Raw genomic sequence first — 18141 nt, 5'->3', positions numbered from 1 at the left:
AGTGTCAACTATCTTGAAGCTTCGATAAACTGGCTCTGTCTTATGGTCTTTTCAGCAGAAAACTTTTACAACAATTATGTGCATTCAAACTACTGCACGTGTACCACTGGGATACATTGATACAGATCAGAGAATATGCACTTTATTACAGACAGAATACTCAACACACTATGCGAGCTTCGCCTGCTACGGAGACCAGCACCTCAGCCTGCAGTGTTGCCCAATGCCGCTAGCCGGGGAAAGGGACATCGACAGCGGTGTAGGAGTTTGAGGCGAGCACACGTATGAATAAATCAGCATTCTATCCTTAGGTCTATGTAACTTATTCAAGATTTCAAGTGAAGATGAGCTGAACACTGAAATTCTGAAGTTCAACAAGCACAATCATTTTGCTCTGGGGAACAGCAGAGAGAAGTGGGTGAAGGGCTGTCAGCAGAGGACTTGGTGTGGCATCGCTCTGCTTTGAACAGTGTTATTAGAAAGCGGCAGTAAGTGACTGGACTGCAGTGGCACTGTGGCCCTGTAGGAGCCCGGTAAGCAATGTGCTGCTGGAGCCAATCCCTCAGTGACTTCATTAGTCTACTTATCACTTTAATGGGATTTAAATCTCTGCTCAAGCTCTGAAAAATTGAGTGAGCAAACTATTTCCTGAGTTAAGGACACATTAGAATTGAGTGTTGGCAAAAAGGGCTCTTGCATACAATGATGGCAAATTATAATGTGATTAACTGACTGAACTAACAGAGCTGACACTTATATATAATTCTATGGGCCCATAGTGGCTGGTCCTGTTAAAACCCAACTCCCCACGGTTAGAAGCTGAGGATGTCTGAATGATAAACCAGCAATAGAGAGTCTATACAGTAAGCTGGGCACTTACAGAATGTGTCAAGATCTCGATAAGGTTCAAACGAACCAGGTTATACAACATGTGGGCCAACCAAGTCTACAGTCAAAGTGTTTCCACCTGTTCTGCGCTGCATGTCGGATGGTTCACGCCTTCTCCATCGTCCATTAATTCCTAACAATGGACCCCTCATCAGGCATTAACCCTTACATAACTTACAGAAGGCCCACAAAGCAACCCAACTATATACTACTGACTTACTTCAGAAGAAAATGTCAAAGGTGAAGAATATCAATATATAGTAATACCCCTGTTTGCCACTGATTTTATTGTGCCGGTGTGTTTTTATTAACTAATTGCATGTGTGTTTTTAAGGATTTTAGTAGGCTATTTGCATGTTTTCCTGTTTGCTGTGCCCGTGTTTCTTATAATCTACTGCATGCGTACCTCGGCTAACTATGACTGAACTGTTAATTATGGTGGGGTTGATATATATTTATTTACACATACACCACTATGGCGAGACCACGCCCCCTCCTTTTGACTTTGACGCAGCAGGCCTGGACTGATGGGAAGAGTAAAGACAGGTGCGGAAAACTAATTATGAACTGATGGAAGACAGGTGTGGCAGAGAGACCGGGGGCAGTGAAAAGAGACAACAGGGAACACATGCGGGGGGCAGTGAAAGAGGGAGGAAGCGAGCAGCAAGGGCAGGAGTGGTAAAATGTGGGCCTTAGGTGGCGTGGGACAGGTGGCGGATAGGACCGAGGATAGGACTGGAGGTGAGGCTGGACGAGAGGACGGTCGAGATCTGCAAAGCCTGTACTCACGCTCTATGGGCGTGCAGGAGGATGCTATGCAGTGAGACGTGTGGTCGACAGCGGAACGGAAACCAGGAAGAAGGGGAAGACGGTCAGACAGCGAGTCCCGCGCCACCCCCACTACGGAGCGAGGGGGACCGAAAGACAGGACAGCAACATGGCCACAAGGAGAAGTAACACGGATGAAAAGGCAGGAACACGGAGCAGAAACAGACTGACGGAGAGGACAGTAGAGAAGCAGGCCCACCGGAAAGCAGAGGACACGGAGATGAGTATACGGGCTGGAGCATCGGCAGCCGTGACAAACTGAAGGAAGTGCAGGCGAAGGAGTGGTGGTGCAGATCGGGACACATTGACAGAGGCCGAAGCAGCAAGGGGACGCAGCCACCTGAATGAAGGATTCAATGCCTGTGTACAGATAAGTAAAGGAAAGTCCTCTAGCTACCCGGTCCGGGCGTGTGGAAAAAAATTGTTCTTGTGTGTTACGTTTGACTAAGAGCTGTCCTTATTCCCCCCCCAGTGCCTCCAGTGTGGGTATCGCAACGCAGAGTGGCGTAGGGGAAGAGAAGCCCAGGCTACCCCCGACGGAATCGGCCGCCCCTCTTGTGACCTGCTTATTGAACAGACTATGTCACATGGACTTGGAAATTGTGGCGGAAGCTCGGACTGACATCGTCTGCCTTTTTTTCTGTTACCTTTTAAATTTGGAGAACTGTTTTTATCTTCTCTTTTACCCAGTTTTTAAATAAAGTGTTAAATTAAGTAGAGACGTGGTTCTAGTCCATTAGTCAGTGGAACAATTGCTGGTATATTTTAAATAACCTCTGACACATCAGCTCACGGTGTGTCAAAAACATTGTACTACTACCTAACAGAAATGTTACTGGTTACGTTGCAGATTCAGATCATCAAACTAGCCAGCATTTTATTAGAGTTGAAAGCTCCACCTTAAGCAGACATTAAGTAAATGTAAGTACATTGTGCTGATATAATGCCTCTCTTTCACTTTAAGTAAAAATGTGAATGCAGGACTTGTACTGAGCGGTATCAAAACGTTTCAGTCCAGTTTTAGTAAATTAAGTTATTGCATGTTAGTCAACCTTTTGTCAGTACTTTTAGTCAAAATGTTTCTCTCTGAATTTTGTCAGGTAAGTTTTATTTAGTCTTATTCCTGTGTCAAATATCCTTTCGGATTATATTAAACATTGCATCCGGTAATGTAGTCACGCAAAACCAATAATTTTTGTCATACTCAAACTGATACCACATTTGATATATCTTATCATTATCTGATGAAAAACACAGGTGCCTACCAACGCTTCACCTGTTCAACTGACTTTAGCAGTTTAGATAACAGACACTCAACTTTCCTGCTCTAATAACAGACCTGTGAACTAAGCACAGACATTTGACTTAGGCTCGTGGCGACTGGCGTTCAGTTTTTCCTACGCATATATTAAAGCAATATTAACTAGGGGTGCACCGATCCGATATTAGGATCGGTAATCGGCCCCGTTATTGACAAAATAGCTGTATTGGGGATTGGAAAAATTAACAGATCCACGGGATCCCGTCAGGGGTACACTGAGTCTCCAATCAATGATGCCATATATCAGGAAAAGAATAACAGTATGTTTACATGTACCCTGGAGAAAATCCTTCTTTGTTTCTTTAGCCTCACAGGGATCACTGTGCCATGGACGCCACACTTCCGCTCCAAATAGTATTTATATTGGGGAGTTTTTATTTTAATTGTATTCTGGCGGTGTGACCTTTGACCTGTTAGTGATGTCACTTCCTGTTTTGTCGCGCTGTTCTCCTCAGTAGCGGTACGCTATGCTGAGGAGACATAAGACAATCTGAGCGCTCTGGTTCAAAGCGACTTAAAACATGTTAAAACCGCTAAGTAGAAGTTCTTACTATACTTTAACTGTCACTAGCTTTGTTCTTTGTCATGGTAATATTTGTTTGAATGTGTACATACAGTTTTATTGTGTACAGCACTTTTTTGTGTGAGATGCTAGCTCACTTCTCTCAAGCTAACTTAATGAAGAGCATATGTGTGGATTCTTATGCGCTGGCTCTTTTCTCCCTCTCATTTAAAGGTGTGCGTGTGGGAACCCAGAGCTGCTGTACTGATTTAATGTGTGTTGTACACAGGTATGTGGGTACTCCCCTTGTTTTTTGTGACTAAAATGTTATTTTTATACATGTAGTTTTTTTTGTTTGTTCATGTTTATATTTTACATTTATTAATGAAATATAAAAATTGCCGTTGGTATGTGGGGAAATTGATTTTATAAGGAGATTTTGACTATACGATCAAATTGAAATGTTTTTTGTTATATTTTAATAAGAACACTGCACGTGTTATTCAGTAGCGGTACGCTATACTGAGGAGAGGTGTGCGTGTGGGAACCCAGAGTTGCTGTACTGATTTAATGTGTATTGTACACAGGTATGCATAATAAACCCCCTGTCCAACTGGCAAAGCAGAAGATGTCTGTCGTCCATTACTACGCAGAGTCAAATTAAAGGAGTGTCAGGCCAGACCAGCTATACTTACATACCTTCACATTCTTCCCTTTATCCACTTCGGTGAACTTGTCCAAACATTTTTTTTTCATAAATCCCCAAGAGTCCAAGCAAATGTAATATCCAAGCCAGTTTATCCAAAACTAGCTGTTCGTTTCACAATCTTGAAGTTTCTGACCGAATTACAACATGAAATGGTAAACAATAGCTCACTACCGGACATCATTTCGACTCTCACTTCTCATGCGAGACTTGGAACGCTACATTTCGGTGTTACATTTGTTGTGCAAAGTCTTACGAATTAAACAACACCTCTCATGAGCCAATAGGTTCCCGGAGGACAGAGACAGACATCTGAGAAGCAAGATATCTCTGCATTCAATTTGGACCACCCTTGTTTCGATCGACAGTTGTCTCTGCCAGTAACAATTTCATGGTTCGAGACCCTCCTACCTCTTTAGCCGATAAGGAGACGATTCCAACGATATATGATAATGTGCCATCAAGTTAGGTTGTGCCCTAGTATAGCCGTGCGTAGAACCTTTATAGCCTGTGCATAACACGTGCGCCCTTCACAGAAAACATCTTTCGAGTTCAATTACACACACGTTAGTTACAAAGCGACTTTGTTGAGTTATCTAATTTCAAGATGTTTGTGTGACACTGTACCCTGTACCAGTGTTAGCTATACAGCTAATTTGCATCTGTGGTCCACTATGTAAATAGTTTATTTTATCATTCATGTGTGTGTTTAGTTTTTCTATTGCCTAATATTTCTATATAAAAACCTTTCCTTTTTTATCAAAATCTCTGACACATATGGCTATGGCCTTGTGTTGTCTGTATCTCACCAGATGTGTTTACAGCAGTGTATTTTAGTCAGATTTTACAGATGAATGACTTGGACGGAAATAAAAACCTCCATTCCAGCCTCTGTAACTCTATGTCAGTAAGGTCTAGAATCACCCTGACACTTTTAAAAGAAACTGGACAGGGTTTCCTTTCCAATGACACACCCCTGAGTGTCAAAGTATGTGGGAGCTGTACCCTTTTTAATTTGGGTTTGTCGTTTAGACCAAAGATCTGCCGTTTCTTAACAGGCTACAGAGGACAGCCGGAGGAGGAGCTTCACAGAGAACACACACACACACACACACACACACACACACACACACACACACACACACACACACACACACACCCAGAGATAAGAAAAAACAAAACATGAGTTTGCATGTGGAATTTAGTTTAAAGAAATGATTTTGATACACATTTTTGTTGTACATTATATGATGTGATATGTTTCCCATATCAGGTAACCCATTGGATAAGTAGACTTTAAATTAGAAGTGCTTAGGTTTGCTCTATAGGCCTGAAAACTTTAATTCATAATGATTCTTAGAATTACCAGATAGTAAGTAGTATTACTTTGTGTTGCAAACAAACCTAAAAAAAATAAAATATACAACATATATTTGTTTAATTCATCTTAGTTTAATGGTTATATTAAATAAATACAGAGATTTGATTCTAAAAGCAGTTCATTTAATATCATACTCTAGTGAGTTTTTGAGTTGCTATATCACAAATTGTTTAAACTAAATTAATTGATGTTGACGTTGAAAACACTTTGGTGATTTTTTTTCTCTAAAGAAATTATTTATTGAACTTTTGTTGCTGTTATACACGTTTTGCTGTATGACACAGAACAGTGTAAATGGCCAAACTATTAAACAGATTATTTATATATGCTGCTTATTGAGTCATAAGCTTTGTCATGCCTCAAATAGTAGGGAAATTAGCCTAGAAATCTAGACGCACCCTAGTGGCAGCAAATTTATTTTGCAGCCAGGGGGGTCTAGGCACTCTCCATTGACTTGCGAGCTGGAAAAACCAAATTTTGGTCAGGCCAATCACATCGTGGATAGAGTCGGTGGGCGGGGCTTATGGCTGCTGCTGCTGGGAACAGTGGTCTTCTGGAAGACTTGGAGTTAAGCTTTTCTTCTTTTTTGAGGAAAGAACAAAGAACGGCACAGAAATCATTCTTAAAAAAGGAAGATGTGTTCAGAGTTTAGCCGACCAGATACCGCAAAAGTTTAATCTATCAACTAGCTTCGCTACCTTCTTTGTTGCTCTGCCTGGTTGTAGCGCTATCCTATTGCGTGCAGAGGAAATTTGAAAGACAACCGTTTATCCCGCCCCTCGGATTGAGCTCCGTCAATGGTGAGTTCCCAGACCCAACATCTTGATGTGGGTCTGGCTTGTCAGGCTATAGGGAAATAGTAGCAATAATAAATAGCGTGTTCAATCATTTTTTTATTTTCATGTTGATTTTTCTAAAGATGTCTGAAACATTTGTGGTGGCATCATTGCTGCTATAGCCTCTAAAAGACCTTGAATAACCAAAGTGCTAGAATAGTTACATTTCAATGGCTTCACTCTGTTAGTAAGAATTGTACATAAACCACCGCTCTGTGTGAAAATGATATGTTAAGTTACTGCGTGCAACTCTCTTCTGCTCTTTCTGCCATAAGAATCCAGGTTTCAGCAGGTCTGCTTAAACCAGCTGAAGGACCGCTGCATAAGCTTAGACCTGGGGGGTGGTAAAAGACTTCAGGAGAAAGAATTGGCAATCCAGACGGTGGCAGGGACCATTCCAGGTCCTCCTAGTGACACACACTGCAGTGAAGGTTGCTGAGAAAGATTTATGGTTTTTGCATTTTTGATGTTAGAAAAGTATGATAGACCACTGACTGCCGTAACCATCTCTCCTAACACCACTTTTCCTAATGCCACACACATATTGATGACAATCAAACAGTACATAAGAGGGTAACAAGACGTTGTCCATGTCCTGAAGACGATGGCATTCGGGGTACAATGAGTACAATAGAGCATATGTCACTGTAATGGTTAACACTACGTCCACACTTATGTTTCAGCCATGCAATTATATTTGGTGCGATAAAACGTTGTTCGGAGGAGCAGAGGTGTATATATGCTATGTTACGTTAGTAGAAGACTATGGATTTCACACACGGGGAGGACCAATATGTTCCTTGTGGCATCAGGCTGTTTGGCATACAAATAATTCTGATTGGGGCTTTGTGGTTCCACAAGACCACACAAACCTAACTAATAGATTATCAATACAGAAAGTCAATTCTTCCTCACCAGCGGTATTGTTAACATTGAGCAATGCTCAGAACGTTGACAAAGGCTATTTCGTTGTATGTTTTAGAACTGTGGAGAAAGATTCTTGTGGACCTTTTTACATTGAAGTAATTTCACCTTCCACATCTGACGTCACACACCCACAGTTGTGTAGTTATGTATAGTAAATGGATTTCTTTTACTGATGGAGACGATGCGTTCTCTACTAATGTATGGCTTGGCTTAGTTAAGAAGCTTACGCGTGATGCAGGTTACAATGATTCATGTTATGTTTGTTCACTATTTCCTCACTCACAGAAACAAGCTACTCCAGTAAAACCACACCCATTGAAATTAAAGGAAGCTATCTGTGCGCTGATAGCACTCAAAGATGTTAGAAACGAGGGGGGTCAGTTTTATTCTGCCAGCTCTCAACCGTCACCCTATGATGGTTTTGCTCATCGCACTGTGCGTTCTCATAATGGTACTATGTTAACAACCAAGAATGGAAAAGTATCTGATAGTACAAGATATTTTCAGTCTTCTGAAAAATTTGACACATGCACTCTGCATTGAATGACCTCGATGTTTATTTACTTATTACTAAGAAGGTTTTTTTTGTAACTTTTCAAAAACATTTAAGGTATGTATATCCATGTGTTTTTAATTTTAAAAGTAATTTTGTTTTATGTGATTATTTTTGTAATCAAAAGAGTTAAATGTAATGGCAAAATTTCAGTTAAACATGATTTTTTTTTTATATTCTACATGATTTCCTTATATTCTTCAACATTTTGTGTTAGACTTAGAGTCTCCAGGTAGAAACAGCTGAAATCGTAAACCTTGGTGCCACTTGAAGTTATTTTTTCTTTAGGGCCTCCGTTCAGCCTTCTGTTTTAGTTTTAGCAGATAAGGGTTAAAGGATACCATAAACAAAATGTGAACTGTGTCTCTTAGATATATTCTTCCTGTCCCTGGCAGCTGAGATTAACAGGTGTTATGACTCGTTTTAGAACGGGGGCAAAAGGGAAGGTTGTAAAGATTTTGAACTGTTTATGGTGTTTTTGTTAACTGTATGCTCCTACTAAGGATATATTTCAAGGAGGAGTGGCTCTGATTGTCTTCTGGTATATAAGAAAAGACTGAACTTTAGCTCAGTTGAAGACACTTTCCCACTGTGCTTTGGTACCTGTGAAATTGTTTTCCTATGCTTGCAAGTATAATAAATCCTCAAAGACCAGACTTTGGTTTCATTCACAACTAGTCTCTATTTGTTTCTTATTGTACTTTTTTGACAAAACACTCCGACGGCAATATTCCCTATTCTAGAAAATTTTGAAATTATAAAATAATACTTCTAGGTCGCAACAGTAGCACCTTCTGTTGCTAAATGACAAGCCTTCAAACATGTACTGGGTTCAAGGTTCAATATTTCAAAGCAGAAGTAATGTATCCTCTTCAGACTGACATATGTTACTATCAAGGTTGAGACCTTTCCAATGATGTGTTTGCTATAGTCCTACTACAACATTTTAATTTTTACATTTAATTTTTCTTATGGCGTTAGTTATTGACGCAAAACATCTTGTTTAGCATCTCAGTCAGACACAGGGGGCTTTAAACTAATTCAAATGTAATCCCATCCATGGTGATATTTGACGCTCTGGGTCAGGACCCAACATTTTTCAACATGTAGGGTAAAACTGCTTAGACTTCCGGTTTAGCATGGAGACGGAGTAGTTGAGAAGAAAGTGGCTCCTGCACATTTGCCAACTATTTCAGTTATTTGACCAGTGACCGTTAACCTTGCACGGCAACTTTAAGATTAAGTGACGTTATATCAAGTATAACTTGAGCTAGCAAGTTCCTGACCTTTTTCCCTTGCCAAATTAATTGTGTAAACATTTTATCTAAGTCTGTAAAGAATTGAGTTTGGTAACATCTGTAGTGGGTACAGCAGCCTAGGCAGTATATTCATTTTAAGCACACTTATCCTGCCCAACCAGGAGACAGGTAAGGTTCCCCATCTGTGCAGGTCGTCCCTAATGCGTGTTATGATCAGTTTAAAATTAAGCTTAGCCAATTTTCTAAGGGAAGGACCAACTCTTATTCCCAGATACGTTATCTCCTTAGGTGACCACTGAAAGGGAAAGCCAGTAGGCGGGGCGTAGCCCGCCCAGGCGCCAATAGGCATGGCCTCTGTTTTTGAAAGCCTGAAGCCTGAGAGATGTCCAATTTGTTGTGGTACAGTAAGACGTCATCTGCATATAGCGAAATCTTATGTACTGTGGCACGCATGTGGTTCAATGGCCAAGGCAGAAAGGAGTGGGCTCAGTGGGCATCCCTGGCGGGTACCACGCTCCAGTGGGAATGGCTCTGAACAGTAAGAGTTGGTAACTACTGCTGCTTTGAGAGAGCAATAAAGTAGCTTTACCCAGTCTATGAATGTTGTGCTCATTACGAATGTTTCCATAGTATAGAAAAGAAAAGGCCACTCAACCCTATCGAATACTTTTAATGAATCCAAAGATACCATTATATATACCTCATTCTCACTGGCCAGCTGTAGGATATTCAACCGCCTCCTGATGTTGTTAGAAGAGCTCCTTTAATAAAGCCTGTTTGATCAGGTTTTACTAATGTTGATATGAGTGGTTCAAGCCTCAAAGTTAAAACTTTGGCAAAAATCTTTGCATCTACATTAATGAGCGAAACTGGCCTGTAGGACGCTGGGTCTTCAGGGTCTTTATTTTTTTTCAGGATCAGACGGATACTGGCTAACGACATTGTTTCAGGCAAGTGGTGGGCAGTATTGAAACTATAATTATAGGTTCTGGCCAGATAGGGAGTGAGCTTGTCTTTAAAAGTCTTGAACCATTCCACCGGCATCCTATCAGGGCCCGGGGATTTTCCACTACCCATTAAGGCCAAAGCCTCTAATATTTCCTTCTCCTGAATGGGTTTGCCCAGAGATTTCTGTTGCTCTTCAGTCAGCTTGGGTAAATTGATTTTTGAGAAAAATGTTTTGAGTGCATCTTTGGTGCTGTTATTGTCAGATTTATATAATGTCTTGTAGAATGATACAAAGACTGAACTGATGTTTTTCCTGTCAAAATGTCTTTTCGCTCCCGGATCCCTAATCCCTGCTATCGTGTTACAATTTTGTTCCTGATTGAGTAGGCGTGCCAGATATTTACTAGGTTTGTTCCCATATTCGTATAGTCGTTGCCTTTGATAGAATAACGATCTTGAAGCTTTCTCGTTCAAAAGTGAATTTAGAGCAGCTTTAATAGTTTCTGTTTTAATAAGGTTTGTCCTAGTCGGATTAGCTTTATGAGCCGTTTCTGCCTTTTTCAAGTCTGCTTCCAATTCATTTTGCTTCAGCAGTAGTGACTTATTTCGGTATGACATATATGAAATGGTGAATCCTCTAATATAAGCCTTTGCAGATTCCCAGAGAAATTCAGAATTTGTTTCACTCTTGTCATTCACGTCAAAAAATAGTTTTATCTCTGTTTCCATTTTCTTTCTAAATTCCTTGTCATTAAGTAGATATGATGGAAATCACCACCTAAATCTGCCTGATATGGCTTTACTCAAGATTAATTCCAAATAGACTGGGGCATGATCACGGATATGAATAGAACTTATACTGCATGCTGTCACCTGTCCTATGATCTGTGGTGGAATGAAAAAGTAGTCAATTCTTGTGAATGAATTGTGCAGGTTAGAATACAACATGAAATCCTTAACTGAAGAGTTCAGAGTTCTCCGTATATCATTCAAATAGGTATCATCTAACATCTTGCCTAGTGAAGCACCAGCGGTTGTTCGCCTGCATGCATCTTTTTTTTTTGTTTTAACAGCATTGTCTAAACAGCAATTAAAGTCAGCACCCAACAATGTAAGAGGGCATTTGTATTCCTCCAATACTGTTGCAATCCTTGTCCAAAATAAGGGGGCGGTGGATTAGGTGCATACATGTTGATCATAGTAATAGGAGTACCATCAATTGTACCATAGACAATAACGTATCTGCCCAGGCAGAGCAAGTATTAAGTGCAAATGGGATGGCCCTATGAATTAAAATGGCAACTCCTCTGCTGTTAGAGGTATATGACGAGTAGTAAGCCTGGCCTACCCAGTCTCGTTTAAGTTTCACATGCTCTATATTTACTAGATGGGTTTCTTACAAAAAGGCTATTTGTACTTTGTCTTTTTTGATAAAGCTTAATATTTTCTTTCGCTTTATTGGATGATGGATCCCACGTTAAATGTGCAAAATTTTATACTATTTAAATTATTTAAAACTTGACATTTACCACTTTTTCCTGATGTCACAGAGATATCTAGCTAGTGGTGCTCTGGGCATCCACGTCATATGACCCTTACCGAACCAGCTTGTATGGAGATTCCCTTCTGGTGGTGTTGAAAAAAAGACAACATTTAACTACACTTAACATTAAAAAACAACTTAGAAATACACAAACCTGCTGTAACAACAACAAACAACTTAAAATACACAAACCTGCTGTAACAACAACAAACAACTTAGAAATACACAAACCTGCTGTAACATTATATTTAAAGGGCACATGTGAAGCCTCTTGGCATTCAAAATTGTTCCCTCCTACTTAACCTTGAAACAAACACTGGTAGGATGAGCCAGAGCTCCCGGGACTTCTATATTTTATGAAAACATCCTTCAGTGATAGTAATTATACAGTAATCACCACCGACCCATCCCCAGCGCTTGGAGTGATTTCTTTACCTCCGCAAACTCACGCCGCCTTTTCTCCACTGTGGGTGAAAAATCCTCAAAAAGGTGGATTTGGTTCCCGGATGCCCAAATTTTACCCATGCGTCATGCCTTTGCATGACCAGCTGCTTATCGGCGTAGATGTGGAGACGGATATATACCACCCTCAGCCTCATCGACTCCGTCCGCAGCTGTGCTGGTGTGCGATGACACCTGTCCATCTTGATCCGGTCATTTTACCGTGAGGTTCAGGATTTTTGGGAGCCACGTCTCAAAGAATCCTTTAGCATTGTCCCCCTCTATACGTTCCAGCAGGTTGATGATTTTAATGTTGTTAGGTCTGGACCTGTTCTCCTGGTCCTCTAGCCTGTTGCTGCAGCCATGGAGCGTGGGCCTCCAAATGCACCACCTGCACCTGTTGTGCCCCTTTCTCCTCCCCCCACTCCATCTCCGTCCACCCGCTCCATCAGGAGCACATCGCGCATTGCCACTCCCGGACCAGATTCCGCCGGAGTGTCCAATTCCACCGTAGTTCAACATCACGTCTCCTTAAGTCCTCTAATATTTCCTCATTTATGTCATCAACACATCCATGATTCATGGAAATGTTGTGTAAAACACAACAAGCCACAAAGAATGCTGCGACTTTTTGAGGACTGTACTGTAAAGTGCCTCCTGATATATCCAAACACCTGAAGCACATTTTCAGTAATATTTTTCTTTGTAATTATGTATGGTTTGCAAAAATGGGAACTGCTGCGTCCATGTAGATGAGAGAAGTGTATGAGCGTTGTGCACACGCTACATTATGGCCAAGCATGCGCCCCTAAAATAGCATCTGAATAATGGGCTACTGACTTTAGACTAGCGCCACTGACTTTAGACCAGCGCCACTGACTTTAGACCAGGTTTTTCCTGGTCAGTGGCGGAATTGTTTTCTGAAACTGCAAAATAGCACTAGGTAACGTTTGCGCCGGAACACGCCTCCTCTTTTCGCTGAACCGCCCCCCGGGGGCACAAATACATTTCCTAATTTACCGACGTGCCTCTGTGAAAGGAAAAGTCCGCTGTGCGTGGGGTGCAAAATAGGAATGATACATGCGTCGGTGTACAAAGGCAATTGCGCTGAGTGCAAGATAGGGCCCAAAGACTTCTTGGACTGTGGGTTATTTCATCCGATCTCATTAATTAATACCAAAGACAAAGTTATTGCTAAAGTGATGGCCAGATGTCTTGAAAACATCCTGCCACAGATTATTTCTGAAGACCAAACTGGCTTTATTAAAGGGCACCACTCTTTTGTCAATATTAGAAGACTCTTAAATGTTATTCACACTTCTGGGCCCTCTCTCCCTCTTGAGGTCATTGCTTCTATGCGGAGAAAGCTTTTGACCGTATAGGGTGGGAATACTTGTTTACAGCTCTGGGAAAATTTGGGTTTGGTAACACATTTATCTCATGCCTCTACTCCGCCCCTGTTGCTTGTGTTACTACCAACTTTATGCATACTCCTTTCTTTCCACTAACTAGAGGGACAGGCCAGGGTTGTCCCCTGACCCCATTACTGTTTGCCATTGCGGTCAAACCTCTCTCAATTGCACTTAAGTCCTTAACTCATTTTCATAGTAACGCCTGCTGTCAGAAGCGTTACCTTCTTAGTGCCCCGCAATAGCCTTCCAATCCGGTGCATTTTTCAGTGGCTAAAGCAAGGTATTGTATACGTGGGTATCTTATTTCCTCCCTTGTTAAAAGACCTAGTTAAAGTTAATTTAGATCCATTATTAAAGTGACTATATGTAACTATCAGTTTGTATTGATTTCAGCGGCCCCTTTGGACAAAAGCTGTAGTGTTTTTACCAAACTTGCTATCGTATAGGAGTGTTATGGTTTTGGTGTTTTGTATTTTGCTCCGTTTCCTGTTTTATTTTGACGGTCTGTTTTTCTGTCTTGTCTTGTTTTACTTCCTGTCTTTTGGTTTTTCCCGCTCTTGTGATTGCCTGATGTTTTTCACTTGTTTCCCAGCCCTTGTGTCACCTGCCTCTTGTTACCTCGTTACCCTCTGTATTTAGTCTTTGTGTTCCCTTGTCCTGTGTCAGTTCATTGTGTTTTGTCTCCAGTTAGTATTCCTGTGTCTTCCCATTAGTCTTAGTGTTCCTGTGTTCCTATTTTTGACTTTGACTTTATTTTGTATTACCCTTTTGCCTGCCTTTTCCAGGACTCCTTTGGTTTTGTATATATTTTTTTATGTTTTATTAAATCATCAAACAATCCTCTTGCTTCCATCTCTGCATTTTGAGTCCGCCATTCACCAACCCCCCACAACAAGGAGTTAGCGTTACGGAGAGGTCATATAGTTGCGATGAATGTTTTAATCATAATGTTTTACAATAAGAGTATATGTTACAGATGCATCGTTGCTTTTCAAGTGTTGCATATGGTAACTTAGGTAACTTAGATTAATTTAGCGCATTTCATGAAACCCAAGGTTTTTTAACCATTTACAATCCTGTAATTGTCTCCATCTGTTGAAAGTCCAACCGAGTGTGACTCGGATTGCGCCCGTCCTCTTTCACTTTCCCTTTTACCTTATAAATTTACCACAAAAAGGTAAGGAAATTTGTGTTTGGTAGATTATTTCTCTGTGGTAACAATGCTTTTTGACAATAAATCTTATACCGTTGGAAAGCCTGTTTAGTTCCCTTTCAAATGGTGCCCCATTTGTAAGGAACATGTATTTGCAGCGCTAAGTATGTGGGTTGCGCCCATGAAAAAATCTTCTCTGCCAATGCCAAACATTGCTAACCTGACTCCGCCAGATGGATTGCTTCGCATTTGCTCGGCATATCCATCTGGGAACTTACCGTTGGAGAACTTTTGGGAAGGGACGAAAATACTGGTTAGCTGATTGGATAAACCATCTGTCTATCACCTATGTTGGTGATAGACGGGCCAAATCAACCAATCAGATCAACGAAGCGTATGAAAATACAACCACAAGCCCCTGGTGCTGCAGGCAAAGCATAGCTTTTTAGCTCAGCAAGCAAGCAACATGTCTGTAAAGGATATTTGCTGTTTGTGTAACGAGAATTTACGAATAAAAGGCACCCTTTCAGGTTCGCGGTCCATATTCCAAAAGAAGGATCCAAGACAAAAAAGCATTAGCGAGCAGCTAACAGAATTAGGGCTACCACTGTCTGAAAATACTGGTTAGCTGATTGGATAAGCCATCTGTCTATGACCACCTAAACCCGCCTCAAAACCAATGCTGATTGGCCCGGTCATTTGGCGAACGGCTCCAAATTTTCCAAATTTTCCCACAAATGCATGTTCCTTACAAATGGGGCACCATTTGAAAGGGAACTAAACAGGCTTTCCAATGGTATAAGATGTATTGCCAAAACGCGTTGTTACCACAGAGCAATAATCGACCAAACACAAATTTCCTTACTTTTTGTGCTAAGTTTAGTTGTTCTTTGTTTAATTTCCTTCTTTCCTGTGATGGTCCTGCCACAGTATCAGCTAAAACTACAGCAGATAACTTCTAAAATAAAATTATTAAAAATACAAAATAAAATACAATTAGGCCTACATAAAGACATCTCCTGCTACCTTCTACGAGCATACTCACTAACACAGGCTTTTCAGCCAAATCTGTGACCCGTCAGAATGTGTGCTCTGTAGCGCCGTCTACCTGCTGTAAATCTTTTTGTGATTTTGCGGGGAAAATCGGACCTGGGCAGAGGCATTAATAAAAACTATATAAAAATAGCGTTCTTTTCACTGCTAGTCTCGTTTGCTGTTACAAGTCATTTATGATCATCAGATGCAACATTACACAGTCTCATAAACATTTAAAAGTTACATATCGTCACTTTAAATAAAATCTCTTGTGATGTTAATAGATGGGCAACTCTTAATCTCTCAATAGCAGGGAAGGTCAATGTTATTAAAATGGTTTGTGTTCCCAAGCTGAATTACCTTATATAATCTCTTCCTCTGAATGTTCCCCAGTCATATCTTAAATGGTTTGACAGCATAACTAAGATACTTATATGGAATGACAAAAAATCCCAGCTACATTTTAATAAATTACTAAAACTGATTGATGGAGCAGGGTTTGGGTCTACTATAGATGTTGTATTATGCTTTTAACTTAAGGTATCTGGCCAATTGGTCACTTCCTCCTGAGAGAGCACCACCCTGGTATTGTATTGCGCAATCTGTTCATGCCCCATTATCGCCATTACAAAGCCTGTCTGTCAAATTGTATGGTTTGGCAAAAACACATCCGATAATCTAAATAAAACTTTAATGTTGTTTGTACCAAAGTGGCCCGGCTGTTTGAACTGGATCCATATCTAAACATACATCAAACACATATCTAAAAGTATTTGGCGAAATCAAAAGTTATATATTGGTAGACCCCTTTTTTGGAGGGATTGGTTGGAATAGGGAATTGTCACACTGGGGGATCTGTATCTCGGTGGCATATTGAAATCCTTTGAGGATGAGGTACAACAATTTGGAATCCCTAGGTCTAAATTTTTCAGATATTTGCAACTTCACCATCTATAAGTGGGGATTTTTGGATCCAGTTCTTCAGCCCCAATGGCACCAGAATGTTTTGAAATATGCAGATCATGAGATTTCTGGGTATTATTTTATGCCTATGCAGAACCTGGGGGATGTTGCCTAGTCAGCCCTCAAGAAGACCACACCACAACCTGAAATACAAAAGCAGTTCCACCTACGTTCTCACTGTTGTGGTCAGCCTCGCTGGGACATCCAAACAGCTCTCGTCGCAGCAGGTTGCCATCGTACTCCAGAAAGGTAAGATAGAGATTCCGAAAAAACTCCACATGCTTGTTCTTTACTCGCAGCTTCTTGGGAGAATTCCAGTGGATTACCTAGGCAGAAGAACCACAGAAAGGAGAGCAGTGAAGAAGTTGTCAGGGTACTGTTGTTATTGTCATACTCAGATCATTTTATTGCAATGCATGGACCAGTAAACCAGTTGCATTCCACCAAAGCATAAAACCGATTCTGGGATTTAAGCCACTGTCATTCTAGCCCAGAGTCTTTTCCCAAGGTCTCTACCACCCCACTTGCAGTGAGAAGTTAAGGATTCAAGTTTAATGACACTTTTAACTAAAAACTGATATCAGTAATCTAGTGCTGTATCTTGTATTTGTATTTATATATATATATAAGGCCAAACTTAATGTGTACAGATGGCTGCCGGGAGCCTAATCCCTGCTACCATAGGTGAATTTTCTTGCTAATATAATAACAACAAAAACTAAAAATCTTTATTCCAGTAAATGAGCTCACAAAAAAAATTAAGGAGCACAGTAAAATGAAAGAAAACAGAAAAATGTTCATTTACAAACAATATATTACTACATAGGTACATTGATACTGTGTGTGTGTGTGTGTGTACTCATGGCTTTTCCAACCCAGTTTTTTTAAACGTTGATACTACTATAAAATAACAAAAAAAACAAAAAACATACTTGATTGGCTACCTCTTTCGATACCATGGTTAAAAGGAAAAAAGTCCTAGGGACACAATGCTGGTACAGAAAAATTCACATATAGATGGCAGAAGGATACTTTACAACAAGAGAGATTACGAGTGCACGTGAATGCACCATTAATTTACCAGGTGCACTTGAATGTACCATAAAGTTCTGTTGGTACATTTACCATTTGTTGTTTGTTTACATAACTCACGGTACCTAAATTGCTTGCACTGTAATGCTAATGTATAGCAGTTTCCACAGCATTTTAACCGAAAAGTTGCTCCGCCAATTTATTTTCATCCAATGTGTTTAATCTTATTCACCACTTGCCTGATCAGGAAAGTGAGTTGCTAGGTTTAATAGCCCGATGTGGCATTTTGCTTGCCCCAGGCAATCGGGCAATCCTTATTATTGAGCCCTAAAGAAGAACAAAATGTGTGTCTCTTTGAGTGTGTGGTTGGCTTGAGACTTTTGACTAATGTAGGTCAGGTCTTTTATGTCTAA

The 18141-nt window shown here is 40.6% G+C and overlaps 1 protein-coding gene across 1 annotated transcript in view; it reads right to left on the bottom strand.

Moving 5' to 3' along the window:
* large1 (LARGE xylosyl- and glucuronyltransferase 1) overlaps positions 1-18141 on the bottom strand; it is a 253489-nt gene that overhangs the window by 50729 nt on the left and 184619 nt on the right. Inside the window, exon 10 of the mRNA XM_028570704.1 lies at positions 16867-17022. Within this exon, the coding sequence (XP_028426505.1) occupies positions 16867-17022 (156 nt within the window). The remainder of the gene's footprint in view (positions 1-16866; positions 17023-18141) is intronic.

This window comes from Perca flavescens, chromosome 23 (genome assembly GCF_004354835.1).
Source record: "Perca flavescens isolate YP-PL-M2 chromosome 23, PFLA_1.0, whole genome shotgun sequence".
In the NCBI taxonomy this organism is placed as follows: domain Eukaryota; kingdom Metazoa; phylum Chordata; class Actinopteri; order Perciformes; family Percidae; genus Perca; species Perca flavescens.
Note: the sequence above shows the minus strand (reverse complement) of the source record. Positions and strands in the feature narration are given on the sequence as shown.